Raw genomic sequence first — 19,783 nt, forward strand, 5'->3', positions numbered from 1 at the left:
CCAGAGGGTCATCCTCCGCAGCCATTGGAGGAAGGCCGGGAGCTAGGCGGGGAGGTCGCGGCTCTCGTTAGGGGCTCTTGAGTTGGTCACCTACCTTTCTGGGACGGGCCTCAGGGAGCTGAGTGGGCAGCGGTTTGTGCGAGCCACGAGCCACAGCTAGGCGGGGAGCCCGGGCATCTTTGCGTCGTACCTGTGAGCCACGTTACTGCTTATCTTGCAAAAGTTACAAGTCTGTCTTAAGCCCGCACACCTCTTGGGTGAGCCCGTCCATTCGTCTTGACTTGACTTGAATTATAAGTGACTACAAGTCTTTATTTCCAGCCCAGAAATCTCTCCTGAGCTATTGAGTCGCTATCCGGGCGCTCCTTTGGTTATCGATTTGGGTTTTACTCATTCAGCAGACATTTGCTGCACGTCCTCCGTGTACCAGGCATCTTGGTCAGTGCTACAGGTGCAGTGGTGAACGGGATGAGAAGGGTTCCTGCTTTTAGGGCACTCACAGTGTAGTGGTGGAAGCTAACTGTAATCAGAGAAACAGATCGTTCATACTAATAAATAGAAAATCTCTAACTGAAAGAAGTGACCTGAAGTTATAGGAACTTCAAAAAGAAAACCAATTGGACTGGACACAGCTAAGCAATAAAGCTGAGTAACGTAGGTGGATGTGAGGGTGGAGAGAAACCTCTGAAACATTCCAATGAGGAGGACAGAAGATGCAAAGGCCCTGAGTTGGAGACCATGCTGGGACACCAAGAGAGGAAAGTGGAATTTGGGGAGCAGAGGGGCTGGTAAGAGATGATGCTAGGAAGGGGGCAGGGGCCAAATCACACCTTGAGAGCCAGGTAAGAATTTCAGTCTCTATTCTAAGAGCAGTGGGAGGCTTTTGAAAGTTTTGGGGAGGGGGTGACATTAGAACTATACTGTAAAATATCCTTACTTGCTGGAGTGTGAATGGTTTAAAAAGAACAGGGAAGAAGATGGGAGACCGCTGGAGCCTGTTGCAAAAGGCCAGGGGAGAAGTGGAGTAAAGTAGATATACTGGGGTGTCTAAATCACAACACTTCCAAATTGAACTTAGCATTGGTAGCATGTGGGGGGGTAGTCTGAAGGTCAGTGGCGGAATGATATAATGGTTAAGAGCTGGGAGTTCAGCTGCCAGCTTTGTATCCAGTTCCCACCACTTCCTAGATGTTTCTTTGCATTAAGTCCCTTATCATCTTTGTGCCTCAGTTTCCTCATCTGTAAAATGGGGATAGTAACACCCCCTAACTCACAGGGTTGTAGCGAGGACTAAATGAGTTCTTGCCACAGCGCCTCCTTCCCTAAAACAGGCCCTGCCCTGTGTTCCCCATCTCAAGGATACAACTACCACACACTGAAACACTTAAGCAAGAAACTTTAGACATTGTTCTTAATTCTGTCCCATATCCAAATAGTCACCAATTTGAGGAGCTCCTGGCTGGCTCAGTCAGTGGACCATGGGACCTTTGATCTCGGGGTTTTGAGTTCAAACCCCATGTTGGGTGTGGAGATTACTTAGATTACTTAAAATCTTAAAAAAAAAAAAAAAAAAAAGTCATCAATTTGGATTCCTCTCCTAAAGCTGATTTTGCAACCCCAAAATGTTCCACTGCCACCCCTGGCACCTGGCACCTGTACCTGCTTCTTCTCTGCCTGCCTGCCTCCCACCTCCCTCACTGTGGCCATGACTTCACTGTAGTTTGACTCCGTGGATAGCCCTGAGCCATTCCAATGTATTAGGCACTGTTCCAGGTCACTGGCGAAGTGAAAACAAGTCAGACACAGCCTGGTCCTCAGAGCACAAAGGAATCCTGTGGTTAATGGAAAGGCCCCATATTCACCATGCTGTGCGGGTTGGTCACTTTCCCTCTCTGGCACTCAGTTTCCCCAATCTGTGAAGAAGGTTGGGAACCAAACGATCTAAGGTCCTTTCAGCAAAAATATTCTAAGATTCTTTCACTAGACCCAACTCTTCCAGGGCAGAAATCTTGCCTGATTAATCTTTGATCCTTAGCTTGCAGTAAGGACCTTTGTAATTGTAGGGGTTTGGTAAGTGCTTGTTGAGTGAGTAAGTGAACACCTTTCACTCCCCCGTTCAAAGTCATTTAATGGCTTCTCTTTACCAACAAGGTAAAGCCCTTGAGCCTCTGAACTCAGCTCACCTCTTCGAGAATTGAATATCCTCTCACCCCAGGAACTGCCACCTCCTGGGGCTGGAACATGAGAGCTAGGGAGCATTTGAAGGGCTTCATCCGTCTGACAAACATGCACTGAGCACTTTTTAAGTGCCAGGCCCGGAGCTGGTGCTGGAAACACAACAGTGAACAAAACCAACAGGTCCCTGTCCTCCTGGGGCTGTTGCAGGAGACAGAGATGTAAAAATGGACCTCACGGTGTGATCAATGTTATAAAGGGGGAACATGGGGCCCTGTGGGAGCTGGCGGAGCCCCCTAATCCAGCCCTGGGATCAGAGAAGGCTTCCCAGAAGTCACACAAGCCCAAATCCAAAGGGATAGTGGGAGGGAGATGGGACCTAGGAAGGCCAGAGGAGGCATCTTCCCATATCTCAACAAACGGGTTCCTCCAGCTTCTTACATAGTCCCAGAGATTGGGAGCTCACTTCTGGGTAAATCAGCCCATTCTGTGAATGCCTGGGTCTCAGAAAATCCTTCCTTCTCCTGATCGCAAGCCTACCCCACTCAATCTCTTAATTGTAACAATATTAGTTCACATTCATATTCATTAGAAGAGCATTTATTGCGGGGCGCCTGGGTGCCTCAGTCGGTTGAGTGTCTGACTCTTGATTTTGGTTCAGGTCACAATCTCACAGTTTGTAAGTTAGAGCCCCAAGTCGGGCCCTGCGCTGACAGGACAGAGTCTGCTTTGGGATTTCTCTCTCTGCCCCTCCCCTGCTCATGATCTCCCTCTCTCACTCTCTAAATAAATAAACTTAAAAAATGTATTTAAAAAAGTATTTATTGAATGCCCACCTTCCACCTGCCAGGTGTTTACATGCACTACCTGATTGGCTGCTCACAGAGACTACTATTATCCCCATTTTTCAAATGAGAAAACTGAGGCTCAGAACCAGTGGTTTGCTCATGGCCCCTAAGTGTCTCATGCCCCCTAAGGCCTCAACCCCAGGTTGTAGTGCCTTCAGCATCACTGGCCCTCACTGCCTCCCATTGGGTCAGGCTCACCCAGATGCCCTCCCCTGGGATCCACACAGAAGAGGGGCTTGGGCCCCATCCCCTGTCTCCTCCAGCAGGCCGGCCAGCCCGGGCGGCGGCCTCTATCTCCTCAGAAGCTCCAAGGGAGACAAAGGCGGGGTCTGCAGGGGAGGCGAGGGCGCGGGTGCCCCCCTGCCTGCTGCCCTTTGTCTCCAGCCTGCTCCCCTCATGCGCCCCGGGAGGCTGGGAGGCGCCTCTCGCAGGCTTCCTCCTCCCATTCTTGTGCTAATTGGGTGTCAAGCTGAGATCAGTGAGAAAGAAATCCGCCCCGGCTCGGGTTAAACTGCCGCCAAAGATGAGGGCTGAGCCTAGAATATCATTAGGCTGGGAGGAAACAGGGCCCCCTCCTCGGGGGGGGGGGGGGGGGGGGGAGGGGCCGGCCATGCATTCAGGCCCCTTTGAAAGTCACTTGGTCACCCCCTCCCTTGCCGCCACCGCCTAAATGGGCCCCTCGGAGGTATTTAACCTTCTTCCCAGGAATTGAAAGTGATACTCCAAGCACTGGCCCGGTCGGCCACTTGCCTGTCCTGAGGGCGGTAGGACCTCCAGGGATGCTCGAGGCCGGCTCTTTCCAGCCTCTGCCCCCCCACCCCCCAGGCACTGTTGTAGATGGGAACACTGAGGCTCCAGGAGAGGGTCTTACCCCCCAGAGCTGCCATTCGCAGGCTCTGTGGTCTTTGGAGAGACTTTGCCTCCCTGAGCCTCAGATTCTTCATCTGTGGAATGGGGGTAAAAATAGTAGCTGCTTTTCCTTACGGATTTAACAAACGGATGCACACATAGCACATTGCAAATCGCCTGGCACATACGAAGGGCTCCATACGGTGTGGCCGTTAGCAAGTCGAAGGAAGTGGGTGTGACCCGAGGAGGGATGAGGGACCTCCTAGCAGAGCCCCCACTGTCTGGAAGTGTGCAAGTGCCCACAAAAGACTCATTTTCCATACTTTGCTTCAGCCCTACTCCACACCGGATGCGCACTCCCCTGTAGCTTCATTGCTTTCCTAGACCTGACCTGCAGGCCTTTACATGTTGCTGCTACTCCTGTCTGGGATGCTCTTCCCCCTCCAATTCTTGGAGAACTCTTTCTTGAATAGCCTCTCTGACCGTGAAACACAACTGCCTACCTGGCCAGCGCCCTGGGTTGGGTGCAGCTAACTACCTCACCGGCTGCTTCTTAACTCGCTAGCTCCCTCTCCCCTGTCCCCGGACAGTGGGCTCCCAGGTCTATCTTACCGTGCACCGCTTCTGCCCCTGCCCCCAGCAGGCCTTTAGACTCTGCTCCACAGATGAACTTAACGCGGTACTTTGTAAACCATGAAACAGCATAGAAACGTCAGGAAATGCCCAATAAACAGTAGCTATCGTTAAATTCACAAGCACATACTGAGAAGCTACTGTGCGCATAACTCACAGAGCCATGGTTGAGGATGACCAGAGGTAGATGGGAGAGCTCCCAAGGCCCTTCACTGGGGCGGGGGGAGGGGGCGGGCAGAGGGGGAAGCAGTGTGGAAGTGGTAAACTCAGGCCTAGTCTGGGGTCCTGATACCTGTATATATATCCTTTTTCGTTTTTTACCCTGTAACTGCTGTGTACTGAGCAGGTATTGGCACCAGACCCAGAGTTAAGAGACCTCCAGGCACAATGCATTTTCACAACTACCCTAAATCTCTATTTGCAGGAGAACCTGAGGCTTAGCCTGGCAAATGGACTTGAGCACCTGCCCTTTTGAGCTGGAGGTTGTTAACCTAACCACCACTCCATACTGCCTTTCGGTGACTGCGTTCAATCTCCAGGAAGGAATAGGGGCCCCTGGGTGGGTGGCAGCGCTATCCCATTGGAAAGTACTCACTGCTAAGGGTTAGATACAAAGCTGTCAGCCAGGACCAGCCCATGGAAGTCCAACCCTGGGCCCTCAAAGACGGAGTGCTCTGGGCTGGGTACCGGCCTGGGGATGAGGCAGCCCCTCCTTTCTGCTTTTGGAGGCTGAGAAGGACCAAGAAGGAATTCTCCAAGCTCTGCATGCCCTCTGCTGGTCACACTGGGACACTGCAGCCATGCCTACCACTCCCTCCTAAACCCCCTCAGCACCATTCTCCAAGGGCCCTACTCCAGCTCTGCCCCCCATTTCCCCCTGAGCAGCATCAGATTCCTCTTTCAAAGTCACTCCCCCAGGAGGCACCCCGGATCTCACCCTGGCCCCCCTCCACCCTGGCTGTCAGCTGCAGGCCTAGGGCGGGGCCCACAGTTGGCTCCACAGGCATTCGTGGAATGGAAGCTGTTGGTTTTCCCGTTGCCTTCTGCACCAGCAGGCGGGTGGGGCAGCAGGAAGCAAGAGGGGCTTGGGTTTGCCTTCCAGCGCCCCGCCTCCACTGCTGTGTGGCCTCAGCAAATGAAAGACTGTGGTGAGGGTTAGACAGTGAAGATGAAGCCCCAGGGGCACACATTGCCCACTGCCCTGGGGTGAGTTGGACCCTTTTCCCAATGGGCCATCCGTTTCCAGCCTGGGTGTGACTCTAGTGATGGGGCCCAGGAGACAGCTGGCTCTCCACTGGCGCTGCTGATTGCTGCAGCTCTGGTAAGACCGCTCCAGGAAGCTTTTTCCTGGACTCTGCCCCAGCTGGTCAGGCAGTCCTGCTCTGGCTTTTGCACAGCCACTGAACCCCTGGAGAAATGCACCCCAGGCAAGGCGAACAGCACAAGTGAGGGTCTGGAGACGGGATCCCATCCTGGGTTAGAGTTTTCTCCCTCAAAGGCTCTGAACAGTCCTTTCCTCAAAATGGCTCCCTTGTTCTCTGAAATCCTCCCGATTACTCCTCTTTCACAGAAGAGGAGACTGAGTCACTTGCCCTAGGCCACGAACTCAAAAGTGACACAGCTGGTTTGGACTTTTAAGCTCATGCTATTAAATACCTTGCCAACTCACTGAAGGCATCTTAACTGCTATATCCCTAAGTCGGAGTGAGTGAGTGGGCCGGAGGGGCAGGAGGTGGGGCCTGAGCAGGTAGGGTGAGCTCAGGTGGCACACACACAGGCTAGGGGGAGTGAAGGCAGTTTATTGGCCCCTGAGCGACCCCCTCTACCCCTGCTCCTCTCATAACCGGCCCAGGACTGAGATGGAGAAAGTGACACAGACAGACCTACAAAGAGAAAGGTCCCACCTGAGGGGCAGCCAGGCAGCCACCGAGGAGAAGGATGGTGGCGGGGCGGGGCAGGGGGCTCAGTCCAGACTGCCCGCTGCAGGTCAGGGTGGTCCTCCTATCCTCCCTGAGGTGCAGGCAGTGCTGAGCGACACTGGAACAGCTCCAGGGCTAGGATCCTCTTCAGCCACCTGATCAACAGCCACTGCAGCCCCTGCCCACTCTGCTGGCTTCCTGAGTCTGGGGGCTTCTGCCCTGGTCCCATTTACAAGCTCCCTGCTTTTGGGGGAGTGCTTGGCGGCCCTCCACCTGGCCCTGCCCTGACCCAAGACGTCCTCCTGAGGCGCCCAGTCCATCTTAGCCTGGGGCCTAGAGGCCCCACCTGGCCTCGAAGACGTAATGCGGACATGAGGCTTTCACAGAAAGCCCTCTTGGGGGGCAGGGGGAGGTGGCAGTGAGTCACTTGGCAGTTTTGATGGGGAGGGGGTCAGCACCTCGGGGCGGAGGTGCTGGGCCCTGCTTGCTTTGGTCTGGCATCACCCATGACCCCTCTGGGGTGGGAGCTGGGGCTCTGGATCCTGCACCCACTGGCCCTTAGAGGGACTCAGGGGCAAATCACAGCTTCTCCTCGCCTGCCTGGATGCGGGCGTAGGCCTCTTGGTCCAGCGGGATGTAGCGGCCCTTCCGGGTATCCAAGTAGAACAGTGGGTCTCTCACAACTGATGGGTCAAAGCCTTCCTTCCGCAGCTCTGTCTTCTGTAGCTTGAAGGTCCCTGAGGGAGCAATGGGGATGGATCAGAGGGTGCAGGGCAGGGGCCTGGGCCTCAGGAAGCTGCCCACCAAAGCTGAAGAGGGACAGAGAAGGAAGGCTGGAGAGAACACGGGAAAGCGGCCTAGAGCACGGTAGGGCACAGCCCTTTACAGTTTGCAAAGGCGGCTCCAGTTAATTATATTATATCCTGCTTTTCAGAGCAGCCCTGGTGAAGGGGCGGGGGGGCTGCATTACCCGTCTTCTTTTTGCAAATGGGGAAACTGACAACCAAAGAAGGGAAACTATCCATCTAAGGCCACACACACTGAGTGACAGCAGAGTGAGGACCAGAACTCAGATCTGGGCTTTGAGCACCTCCCAGGGAAGGGCATGATCTAATTTCATCTGCACATCAACCCCAGAGGCAGATGCTCAACACTCTTCTATGGATTCTACGATGCATGTCATTTTCAGCTTTTAACATATCTGAAGTCGTTTCAACAGGCAGTAATGTTTTCTCAGCACTCGTAATGTAAATTCCCCATCTCTCCTCAGGGGCATCACCCCTACAGGGCAGGAGAGACTGGCGCAGTGAGACACGCCCCCGGGGCCAACATCACACAGCTCATCAACCCTGGAACTGGGATTTGAATCCAGGTATGTATGACAAATTGCCCGATTCCTTCCCTCCCTGGACGCGTACTCCACCACCTTGTGGCTTGGCCATGTCTCCCAGCAAGAGCTGGAGTCTTTTTCCATCCCCCACCTGAACCCGAACTGGCCTTGTGACTTGCTTTGACCAACAGAACATTCGAGTGCTGGGTCCAGGCCTCGAGGGGCTTTGCAGCTTCTACTCCCTCCCTCCTGGCAGTGCCTGACACTGGTGTGGTCTCTGAAGGCTGGGAAGCCACGCAGAACAGAGGGGAAACATCCCAGGAAAGCCCCCTGGGCTGGCACTATCCAGTAGGATAGCCACTGGCCATATGAGACCACACACATTTAATTAAAATTAAGCAAAATGTCAAATTCAGTTCCTCAGTCATACCGGCCCCATTTAAAAGGCGAAAGATTTATGCGATCTGAAGAGAAACCAGAGTATACACCGGCCCCATTTAAAAAAGCGCTCAGTAGCTACGCAGGGCTAGTGGCTGCCGTGCCGGTCAGCGCACATACAGAACATCATCATCCTCACACACAGGTCTGTTGGCCAGCGCTGCAGAACCAACCGGCCGGGAGCCAGACGGGTGGGTAAGGACATCATCCTGGCCCCTCCAGCCCCAGCTGAGTCACAAGCGATGGCAGCTCTTCCACTCCAGGGGGGGCCAGCAGAAGAACCGCTCAGCTGAACTTGACCCCAAATTGCTGACCCACCACTGAGAGCAAAAACATGACTGTTTTATGCCCTAAAGTAAGTTTTGGGGTGTTTGTGCTGTAGCAAACCTCTGAAACCTGAGGGCTGACAGCTTCCCTGCCTCTCCTGCACAGAGAAGTCAGCTGTCACCCAAAACTCAGGAGCTCTCAGGCTCAGTCACGCACTGTTTCAGGGGCTCCTAGGGGCCTACTACCTGGCAGGGGCCACCTCGGTGAGGGCAGGCCTTCCAGCAGGGCAGGGGTTGACATGATGAGCGTATGGGAGGTGGCCTGAGGCTGAGCAGGGGGAGAGTCCAGACAGGGCAACAAGCACTAAGGCAAGCTGGGGGCAGGACTGGGCAGGACCCCCAGACTTCCTGCCCATCAGGGGACCCGTCAGTGGTCCAACAGACAGAGGCTGGCAATGCCCTGCTATGTGACCGTGGACCCACCACTCACCTCTCGCCTGGACAACAGCAAGAGCCCCTCACTCGTCTCCCCACTCCCCTGGAGCTGTCTGCAGCCCTCTCCTGCACACCACGTGGCATTCAGAGGACTGTGTGGAACATGCACCTGACATAGGTCACTGCTCTACTCAAACACTTCTGTGGCTCCCTACTGCCTGGACATAGTCCAGGCCCCTCCCCAGCCCACAGAGTCTTCTGGTCTCCACTGACCTCTCTGCCCCACCTGACATCACTGCCTGCCCCCACCCCGCCTCCCTTGGCTCCAGCTTTGGGGGCCTCCTTTCCTTCCTCTCTTGGCCAAGTGCCATCCTGTCTCAGGACCTGCCTGGAATGCCTCCCACCCCACAAACCCCGCCCTTTCATTCAGGTCTCAGCTCAAACATCACTTCCTCAGGGGGGCCTCCCAGGCACCCCACCCCCATTCATTTGCTTTTCTGTCAGTTTAATCTGTATTCTATCCTTTATATTTGGAATTCCATGTCCTCTGCTGCCTCCCCTACTGCTGAACAGGCTTCAAGAAGGCAAAGGTCCCATCAGAATTTGTTACCTATATCCCCAAAGGCCTAGCACAGAGCCTGGCAGGCACATAGTAGGTACTCAGTAAACATTCGTCCCGCTAACGGACGTATGAACCTTCTCTCTCTGAAGGCTCAGTCCACTCACTGGTACACAGGGAGGTCTGCTTACCAATGACACAGCAATGCTGTGGGTAAAGGTCAAATGACAGCCGCCCGGGTCTCTCCAAAAGGAACCAAGAAGGGGCACAGGCCTGGGGCCTGTAAGCTGGAGCAGGGAAGGGGACATACCCGTTTTGTGCAGCTCAGGCAGGAAGCGCAGGAAGATGGGGCGGGCATACAGGGGCAGCTCCTTCTCCAGCAGCTGTGCAAAATGCTCCAGGTCACAGCTGCCAGCAGGGTTGGCCACCGCAGCCATTCCAGCCCGGCCCTCGGTTCCTGGAGGCAGCAGCACGGACCGTGAGGAGCTGGCCGTGCCCCCTGGGGGTGGCTCCCACCCACACCTGGCAGCTCCCACCAGCCCACAGATACCTGGCACCCCGACACCATACACTGCCACGTCGGCCATGTCCAGCAGGCGGCTGAGTGTGCCCTCCACCTCGGTGGTGGACACATTCTCGCCTTTCCAGCGGAACGTGTCTCCCGTGCGGTCTCGGAAGTACAGATAGCCCAGCTCGTCCATCACCAGCACGTCACCTAGGGGGGCGCTGTGTGAGGCAGGGCTGGGGCCGGCAGGCCTCACCGGACCCCGGGATCTGCTGGACAGGGAGGGCTGGGACTGGGCCGTCCTGGGGCAGGTGTTCTCTGCAGGTGGGCGAGGGCCCCTTCGTTCCTCTCCACCCTGCCCACCCAAAGGGGCTGGTGCCCACCCACCGGTGAGGTAGGCCTGGTCTCCCTTTTGGAAGACGTCCTTGGCAATCTTCTTATTGTTGGCACCCTGGTTGAGGTAGCCGTCAAAGCGCCGCAGGGGATCCTGCTGGATGATGCGGCCCACTAGTTGGCCTGGCTCACCTGGGTGCAGGGAAGGGTTAGGGTTAGGCCTCCGCCACCACCAGCACCCCCCCCCCCAACCCCGCAATGTGCCCCGCATCTTGATTTGACTTCTGTTCACACTGCTTCCCACAGAAACACTGCCCTGCTCCGGTGCGGGAGCCTGGAGGGCAGGGAGCTTCTCTGGGCGGGTCTGTGGCACATGGGCACTCAGTAATGTCTGAGTAACGCCTGTGAGATGGAAAGATGAACGATACGAAAGGGTGGCCAAGCGCTATGGGGACAGCCTGACCGGGGCCAGCACTCCTGGGGCCCCTGGCTCTGATCAGAGAGCGGTCTGTTCTTTACCATACGTGACCCCCGGGGCAGCCGCAGGAGGCAGTGCCGCCATCAGCCTCACTGGCAGATGAGGGGACTTGGGCACAGAGCTAAGGGGCCGAGCCAGGATCAATCCCAGGGCCCTCCACACGACAGTGAGTTAATTGACTGATGGGTAGAGAGGACAAGGAATGGAGGGACAGATGGATGAAGAAAGAGGACTCGTAGCTATAAGAGAAGAGCTGAGTGACAGCCACTGGTCAGAATAAGGGCTCCCTACTCACCCATCCCAGCCCCATCTCCCAGGCCAACCTCCCCTGCTCTGCCCACACTTCCAGCCCCGGGGCAGACCTGGCTGGCAGGGAAGGCAGAGGCCATTGGGCCCCCGGATCAGTTCCATGGTGTCCTCGTTGACTCGCACCAGCCGGATGGGGTACACAAAGGACAGGATGCGGCTGTTGAAGCCACATGCCCCCACCTGCAAAGGCCAAGACTTGGACCTGGGCTCTCCCACCACAGGCCTGAGACTAGGCAGTGTTGGGGGGCCTGGCCCTCACACTCCCGTGGCTGCCTTGCCCTAACCGGACAGCGGAGGCTCTGGTGCCCACCACCCTCTGTGCTTGACCCTGCCCGCCCTAACCAGACAGCGGAGGCTCTGGTGCCCACCACACTCCACACTGGACCCTGCCCGCCCTCCACCGCCCCACTGCCCACCTGGCTGTCGAAGTTGCCCACACTGCAGTTACACTCGGTGGCCCCGTAGAACTCGGCCACCTGGGGGATGTGGAAGCGGCTAGAAAAGTCGGTCCAGATGGACTGGCGGAGGCCATTGCCGAGTGCCATGCGCACCTGGTGCTGGTGCTCCGCCTCCCGGGGTGGCTGGTTCAGGAGGTACCGGCACAACTCGCCGATGTACTGCACAATCTGTGGGTGGACCTGGAGTGAGGCTGGCCCGTGGCTGCTCTCACTTTACCTCCCAATCCTGTAGGCCCCGGGCCTCAGCCTCCCCATCCGAACAATGGGAATGTTGCCCCCAGTGAACAACTGGCCTTAGCTGTAAGACTGACGTCCCCGAGTGGGGCTGCTCGGTCACAAGGGGACAGGGACGGCTCATCCCCTGCCCTCCTCACTCACTGTGCAGTTGTACTTAATACAATCGTCCCAGAACCGGGAGGCTGAGAACTTCTTCCGGATCACCACCGTCATGCCATGGAGCAGGCACTGCCCGATTCCCACAATGTTTCCTGAAGGCGAAGGGATGGGCCATGGAGGTCTGGGAGCCAGGAGACCCCTCCCTCCAGAGCCTCCTCTTGTCCAGCCCGCCTCCTCCAAGGCCCTTCCCCCAGTCCCTCTTTCCTGTCCTGTTCCTCCAGCACTAATCATACCTCTCCCCTAGTCTTCCATGGCTCCCCAGTACCTCCCCAGTGTGGGATCAAGTGCATACTCCTTAGACTGTTCCCTGGGGCCTCTGGAGCTGCCCCCAAGCTCCTGCTCCTGTACCTGTAATTCTGCCATTCATCCAGGGGGGAACAAGCTAGCCCACCTGGCTTCTGCACCTCACATCTGCCTGACTTGAATGCATCTCCTCCAGGAAGCCTTCCTGGCCATCACTGGGCTCTTCTCTTGAGCTGAGCTCCTGCTCCCTGCCTGTCTCCGCACTCACCATGTCATTTCCTGAATTAAAGTCAGGTTGGGGTTCCATCCTTCATCCTGCCTTAAAGACACATCTGACTCTAAGCACCTTGAGGGCAGGAACTATATTTATTCCATCTCTGTCTTCCCTAAAGCTCCTAAGACCAAGCAGCAAGGGTGTGCACACCCATGAAAATGAACAGACTAACCCAGGTGTCCTGTGTGATGCGGGCACACAAGCTGTGAGGTTCACGTTGCTGTCTTCATTCAGAGGTCCAGTCAATGGCTACCTCTGAATTTTAACCCAGATTTGACTCCAAAGCTCATGTGTTTCTACCACAAGATGCTGCCTGCTGAGGGGGTCGGGGGGGCTCCTGAGGCCTGGGGTGCCAGAGACTGAGCGGAAGGGCCCAGTACTACCTGCTGAGTGGTAGAGGGGCAGGCAGTCATAGACAACGTCGTCCGGCCGCATTCGGAATCCGTAGTACACCAGGGCAGCCATGCGGTAATACCTGGGGGGCACAGAGTGTTCGGTGGGCCCTGGAAAGGAGGAGGAGAGGCCCCTGGGTCCCACCACCCCCAGTCCTCCCCCCAGGAGCCTGCCCCTTACCTGCTGTGCACCACAATGGCGGCTTTGGGCATCCCTGTGGTGCCTGATGTGTAGATGTAGAAGAGCTTATCTAAAGAAAACAGACACATAAATGGCTTTGAGAAGGGACAGCACAGGGCTGGGGAGGCATTATCTGCAGGAAGGACAGTGCCCAGGGAACTTCTGTACCACAGACCACTTCTCCATCCCACCCTGTAGCCCAGGTCAGGGGCTGTCACATTAGTTTCCCCACTGGGCTGGGGGTTCTAGGTCAGGAACGCTGTGGGACAGCTGCACGCTGTGTGTCAACCATCTCATGCCCTCTGGATGCCTGCTGATGCCAAGGGCTGGACACCACGAGGACACCAGGCTGACCCAGCCAGACACCCTGTCTTCAAGTAGCTTACAAAAGCACCGGGAGACAAAATCCACGTATGACAGAGATGAAATGACCACAATGACAATGACCGGTTACTGAGCACTTCTTGTCACACCCTAGTTTTCCACTGTTATCTTTTACAATCTTCAAAGCCACTCCATAAAATAGGTTCCATTACCACCCCTGATTTTATAGCTGTGGGAACCGAGGCTCAGAGGGCAGCTCAGGTGCTCCGGGGCACAAGGGAAGCAGAGGGGCTGCTGCATGTGCTCAGCACCAGCTCTCGCCCTCTGGGTGGCGCAGCAAGCTGGGGGTTCCATAGGGCAGGGTGGAGCATAGAGGAGAGGCTACAGGGTCAGAAGGCTGCCTGGAGGAGGGGATGGGCAGGCAGGACAGTCTAGGGCAGGGAGAGGATCGCAGGCTGACAGGGGCCGGCACCAAACAGGTGCTGGGTGAATATTTAGAGGGTCTTGCCCCTGGTCCAACCCCAGCCGAAATTCAGACCCAGCAGTTTCTTGGGCTCCACGTGATCTTGCACATTTGGGCAGCGATGAAGGCTCGTTCAACAAGTCCAAGAATCAGGTTTTGTGAGCTCCCGAGTACTTGGCACCGTGCCTGGCATCTTCAGCTCATTTAACCTTCAGAGTGACCCACAGTAACTGTGCCCATCTTCCCAGATGGAAAAAGGTAGGTGATATGACTCACTCCAGGTCACATGACAAGTCTGTAGGAGTATGCAGGCCTCCCGCCCCGAGGTCAGCACTCTGTCCTGGGCCCCTCTGAGAACCCCTCTGTGGGGCAGGGGACTCACCTGTGAAGCCCTTGTCAGGGCTACTGGGCAGGTGCTTGGGGGCATCTTCCAGCAGGGGGTCCAGGTGCTCTGTGCCGACGGGCACCGTGCCGGGCTCCCAGGGGCCGGAGCAGAAGAGGCTGAGCGAAGGGTCCAGGTTGGCATGGATTTCAAAGATGGCTGTGGGGAAGACAGGGCTGATCAGGGGGCAGGCCAGGGACCCCATGTCCTCAGGACCTCTCTGCTTGTGTCAAGGCTGGCATGTCATCAGGGGAGACCGGCTGTGTGTGGGGGGCAAGATGGGTGAAGCACCAGCCTCGTTGTAAGAAAGATGCTGACAAGAGCAACAGCTCCCTAGCTGCTACGGAGCTACACGGCGGGCTCCTTCCGTGTGCTCTCCTGCTCACACAGCCCAGGTACCAACAGCAGCCCACTGCGTAGATGAGGAGACGAGGCTCCCAGGACGGCAGGGCCTGTTCACAGCTAGAATGACCAGCTGTACCGCACACCAAGGTCTGTGCCTTTACGCGCTGTGTCACGCTCGTGTGTGGTTGGAAGGGAGGCATGGAGGGTCAGAGGGTGGGAACCTTCTCTCAGGCTCCCCTGTGCACTACCACGGTCCAGGTGCTCACCCGCACCAGGCACAGGCCAGTCCCGGCCCCCTCAGCCCCGCTTCCTCGGCCTCCCTTTAGATTTGTCCAACCCTCTCCCCTCTCCCTGCTGCATCGTTCCTCTCCCGTTCTGCATTTTAGTCACCTTCCCTGGCCATCATCCCGCACCATAGCCATGCGGGACAGGGGACACTGGTCAAGCCCAAGATGAAATCCTGCCTCTGTGTGACCTTAGATGACCTCCTCACACCAATCGGAACCTCTGTCTCCTCATCTGTAAAGCCGAGACAGCCATCCCTACTTCACCAGGCTTTGTGAAGATTAGAGCTGCTTATTAAAATTTTTTTAATGTTTATTTATATTTGAGAGAGAGAAACAGAGCACCAGCAGGGAGGGGGAGAAAGGAAGGCACAGATTCTGAAGCAGGCTCCGGGATCTGAGCTGTCAGCACAGAGCCTGGCGTGGGGCTCGAACTCACAAACTGAGATCATGACCTCAGCTGAAGTTGGACGCTCAACCGACTAAGCCACCCAGGCACCCCTAGAGCTGCCTATTAAAGCACCAAGCTCAGTCTTGGTCAGCGCTCCACACCGCGGCAAATAACATAAGCTCTGCCAGACAGCAGAAAAGAGATTGTTTCCATTTTATAGATGAAGCAAATGAGGCCTAATTACTCATAAGAATGGTTACCATCATAGCTGAGGGCTCACCTAGCATCAGCTACTTTGTTAGTGCTGCAGGCAAAGTATCTTCTTAAAAACAGTATGTGGTAGGTAGGACAGTGAGAAAACAGAGACACAGACATTTCCAGTCTCTTCCTCAGGATCTCCAGCTTACCAGTGGCAGAGGCCAGGCCATCGGACACCAAGGCTCATGCCCTTAACCTCTGAGCCACATAGCCTCCCTCAGGCCCAGAAGGGGGCTGTAGTCTGTGCAAGATGCTGTGGGACTCCCTGCCTGACCCCACACCCCAGGGGCTCACCTGGAGCCATCTCACTGCCAAAGATGAGGACCTTGGCCTGGGAAGTGGTCAGGCAGTGGCGCAGGGCGTCCCGCCGCAGGTTGGTGTTGATGAGTGCTGCCTCCACACCCAGCTTGGCCATGCCCAGCCATAAGCCCACAAACTCATTGCGGTTCTCCATGAAGAGGGCAGCCACGTCGCCCGAGGCCAGGCCCTGAGCCTGTAGGAAGTTGGCCACGCTGCTTGAGTAGTCATCCAGCTGGCGGAAGGTCCAATGTGTGTCTGTGCCCTCAAAGATCAAGGCTGTCTTGTCAGGGTGGCGCCGGACCGTGGAGGCAAACAAAATGGGCACTGTCCGCCGCTCCCGCAGGTACCGCCGGACCTTTGCCTTCACCTTCAGGAGCACTATGCCGCCGCTAGGTGGGAGCAAGCAAGGGAGCCGTGACTGCTGGGGTTGGGAGCAGGGTTCCCGACACCCTGGCCCAGGCTGCTGTCCCACGGGCCTGAGGCTCCTGAGCCCGATCACTTGCAATGCTCCCGTTTCCCAGCACCTGTGTGCTGGGCACCATTACAGGCACCAGCCCACTGATGCCTCACAATAACACCCAGGGACCCCAGGGGGTGACTCCCTCCTCAGTACAAGGGAGAAAGCGAGGCCCTGCAGCACCACGGCTCGCCCAGGCTGCGACAAGCTAAGATCACAATCTCAGTCCTCTCTGGCTCCAGAGTGTAACACCCAGGACCCTTGAAGCTCTTCTTGGAATCTAGTGTTCTGTCAGAGTCTTCCAAGATTCTGGGGCCCAAGTCAAAGTCCCGGCTCATCTGGGACCTCCCACAGCCCTGTACTGCAACCTCTCCAGACCACTCTCACAGTAAATAAAGGATAAGTTTGTGATTTGCTCGGTCTCCCTCCCTGTGAGCCCAGCAGGGGCTCCATCCTGCTTACCCCCTGAGACCCCCCCGGGTCTCACTCAGTACCGGGCACAGAGCTTCACTAGGTGATGCGGAATCACTTGGCAATATCCCCTTTTCCTGCCTGCCCCTGCCACCTCTGACCCCTGAACCCTCCTAGCTCCCTGACTTCTATGCCTCTTCTGTTGTATAAGTACCACGTGCTAACCAAGTGAGCCACTGGAGCTCCACTCTTCTATGCCTGCTCCCATCACCTGGAGGAGACTTTTAACTATAGCTTTTTGTCCTCCAGGCCTCCCTGATTCCCCAAGGCTTACGCCTAAAGCCCTCTCGCCCTGCTCCATACTCTCACAGCTCTCTGCTACCACCCCTCCTGCAGTGGCCGCTCGATACCTCCTTTTGCAGTCAATTCAGATGAGCGAGCTGCCTGTTCTGAGTGTGGGTCACTGTGCCAAGCACTGGGACACCACTGTGAGCAAGATGGCCAGGGTCTCTGCTCACACAACATTGTGAGTTTAGGGATTTACTGTATCACCTTCTCATCTCCCTGACCAGACTGAGCCGGGCCCAGGACTAGGTCTCCCTTGTTCCTCCCTGGGTCCCAGAGCTAGCCCGATGCCTCGCACAGAGCAGGTAGCAGCAGGTGTTTCTGGCACAGGATGGCCCTGTAGACCCTACCTGACTTTCTTTGGGGAGCAGGTTCCTCCACGCATCTGTTTCAGGGCCCTGCTCTGACCTCTGTGCCCTCTCAGACTCATGCCAACCCAAGGACTGGGTCCTTCCCACAGGGTTCCTCTTCATCATCTCACTAATTAAAACATGTCCTCAGGACTCTTTGCAGATGTCTTCTCAACACACCTGCCATTCAGTGCATGTCTTGGGCCCCTAAGTCTGCCCTAGGCTAAACAGCATCAAGTTAGGGAGATGCCCTAGGAGAAGACTTTCATCTTGGAAGATGGAGATACCAGGTACTACTGCTAGGGGAAGGAGGTAGAGCAGAGGTTCCTCCTCTGGGGCCCAGGTGCCCTGGTCTGGTCTGGAGAAATCTGGGGAATTAGGGAGACCCTAAGATGGGCTGGACCAAATACTCACAAGACATCACGCCTTATGGTCTTGATGAAGATTCGGACAAAGCGCCAGCCTCCAGATCCCAGGTAGAGGAACAGCAGGGAGAACCCCACTTGAGTCCAAGGCAATTTCAGCACCAGCTTGGAGAACAGCAACACCCCCACCAGAGACGCCCCGAGCAGCATTGCGGCCTGTGGGCACAGAGCAGTCAGTGGAGCCAAATGTCTATGTCCCCTACCTCCTGGCCTAGGCAGCTACTATGGTCCTAAGGGTCAACCTGTAGTGAGGCGAGGCTTAGCCATACTGAGTAGGCAGCTGAGGATGGGGTCCCTTTCCACAGCTGTCTTGAAACAGGCTAGAAGCACGGGACTAGAGATGAGTAATTCCATGGCTGAGACGCAGAGGCTAGATTCTAGCCCCTTAGTCCTCCTACGACTCTTCCAGTGACCTTGGGTAAGTTCCTTTCCTACTTTAGGCCTTAGTCTCCCCCTCTGTGCTATGGTGTAAGTGAGAATTGCTCTTGGAAGCCCTTCCAGCCAAAACAGGACAGTCTACCCTCCTGACATCCAGGATCTTGAACCAAAATGTCTTGGAGGGGGTATTAACTTAAGCATCTCTGGCTTGACTCCTCATCCAAATACTCAAGGATGGGTCTTTGGGTCTCTGGATGACCAGGCCAAGCCACAACACCCAAAGGGGCAAGCTCCCCGGAAAGGGGCCTGGCAGTCTCTGCCCACAAACTCGCAGGGTGCCATGTTTCTGCTGGCCCACAGAGGGCGACAGAGCAAACGGGTTAGAGCCTGGAGGTGCCTGAGAGATGACCGCCTAGAGGGGAAAGGTGATTGAGGGAGCATAAGAGGGCACTGAAGGCATCCCCTTACAAACACACTCAGCAAGCCATTTACATGCATCTTTAGGGATTGGGCTATAGGGGAAGGGGAACAGCTGACTGGACTGAGATTAGGAGTCTTGGGCTCTTCTCCTGGAGCCTTAGGGACTTGCTCAAGAGGAAGCAGATGGGACTCCGTTTTCTTGCAGGGTTCTCCGATTCGTGGGGAGGGGGCTGAAGGTCACGGCTGTGATGTAGCCTAAGAGTCTCCAAGCCAGTATGAGGACACGGTCTGGACCACAGGGAGCCCTTACATGCCATCTCCCCCTTCTCCACGGGAAAATCAAAAGCCGGGAGGGAGACCAAACCAGCACTCCTAAATCCAATGCCAAGGTCTCTAAGGTCCTCAGACCTCCCAGAACCGGCCAGGGCAGAGAACAGGAACCCATCCTGGATGGCTGGGGGATGGGACGAGAAGGGAAAGGGATGCCGAGATACCTCGCGCCCCCGTCCCTGGTCACTGCGAACCGCCCTCGCCCCTAAGGAGCCAGGGCAGCAGAGCGCCCGGCAAGGAGACACAACAGCAGGGCGCGTCCCTCATCCCAGCCGGCCGCGCCACCTCCCCAAGACTCAGCCGGGCACATTCCCCGCCCGGGGACCCACTGGCCTGGCTTTTGCTCACCCAGCGTCGGTCCCGCCGCGCGGTGCCCCGTCCAGATGCGGCCTGGCTGCGGCAGCGGAGTGGGGAACGCTGGGGGCATCAGCCGCCCCTGGGAGCGCAGAGCCGAGTCTCAGCAGAGCTTTGCCGGCTCTGCGCCCTGCATGGCCCGGCCGCCCGGCCAGCCCCGCCTGCCGCCCGGCCCCGCCCGCCCGCGGCGCTCCTCCCCCGCCCGCCTCCTGCAACCCCAAACCGGCTGCGCCGGCCCGCAGCACCGCCTCCCGCGCCTTCCCCACGGCCGGAGAGCCGCAGAGACCGCGGCGACGCGCAGCTCCAACGCGCCGACGCCGCCCGGCCCAGCCCGCCCTGCGCGCGCGACGGCCTCGGGCGGCACCCCGCGCGGCACGCTGGGAGTTGTAGTCCGCGCGGCCCTGCCCGGCCCCGCCGCGGAGACCCCCGGGACGGGAGGAGACCCGCGGGCTGGGAGTGGGTCCTGCGCCCCCAGTCCAGGGCGTTCGGACGTGGGGGGAACACCCCCGCCAGCATCGTGGGCGGAGGATCCAGAGTCCGCGCGC

At 56.9% G+C, this 19,783-nt stretch overlaps 1 protein-coding gene and 1 long non-coding RNA gene across 3 annotated transcripts; one reads left to right on the top strand and one right to left on the bottom strand.

Annotated features, from left to right (window-relative positions):
- The first annotated feature begins 7 nt into the window (after positions 1-7).
- LOC131491262 (uncharacterized) lies at positions 8-8,547 on the top strand. Of its 2 annotated transcripts, none has more exons than XR_009251378.1 (3): positions 8-842; positions 7,695-7,796; positions 8,338-8,547. It is a non-coding gene; the product is annotated as an uncharacterized LOC131491262 (long non-coding RNA). The 2 variants fall into 2 exon arrangements; XR_009251379.1 differs by having other exon boundaries at positions 8-438.
- On the bottom strand, positions 6,285-19,378 carry SLC27A4 (solute carrier family 27 member 4). Its single transcript, XM_058693931.1, has 13 exons — positions 19,233-19,378; positions 17,746-17,912; positions 15,763-16,157; positions 14,191-14,349; positions 13,022-13,091; positions 12,832-12,923; positions 11,914-12,023; positions 11,494-11,703; positions 11,131-11,257; positions 10,345-10,482; positions 10,003-10,167; positions 9,763-9,909; positions 6,285-7,161 (listed from the first exon to the last, which is right to left on the bottom strand). Exons 2-13 carry the CDS (start codon positions 17,904-17,906, stop codon positions 7,004-7,006), a joined length of 1,932 nt encoding a protein of 643 aa, XP_058549914.1. The 5' UTR covers positions 17,907-17,912; positions 19,233-19,378; the 3' UTR covers positions 6,285-7,003.
- Between the last annotated feature and the right edge of the window lie 405 nt (positions 19,379-19,783).

The sequence above is a fragment of the Neofelis nebulosa genome, chromosome 12 (genome assembly GCF_028018385.1).
Source record: "Neofelis nebulosa isolate mNeoNeb1 chromosome 12, mNeoNeb1.pri, whole genome shotgun sequence".
NCBI lineage: Eukaryota > Metazoa > Chordata > Mammalia > Carnivora > Felidae > Neofelis > Neofelis nebulosa.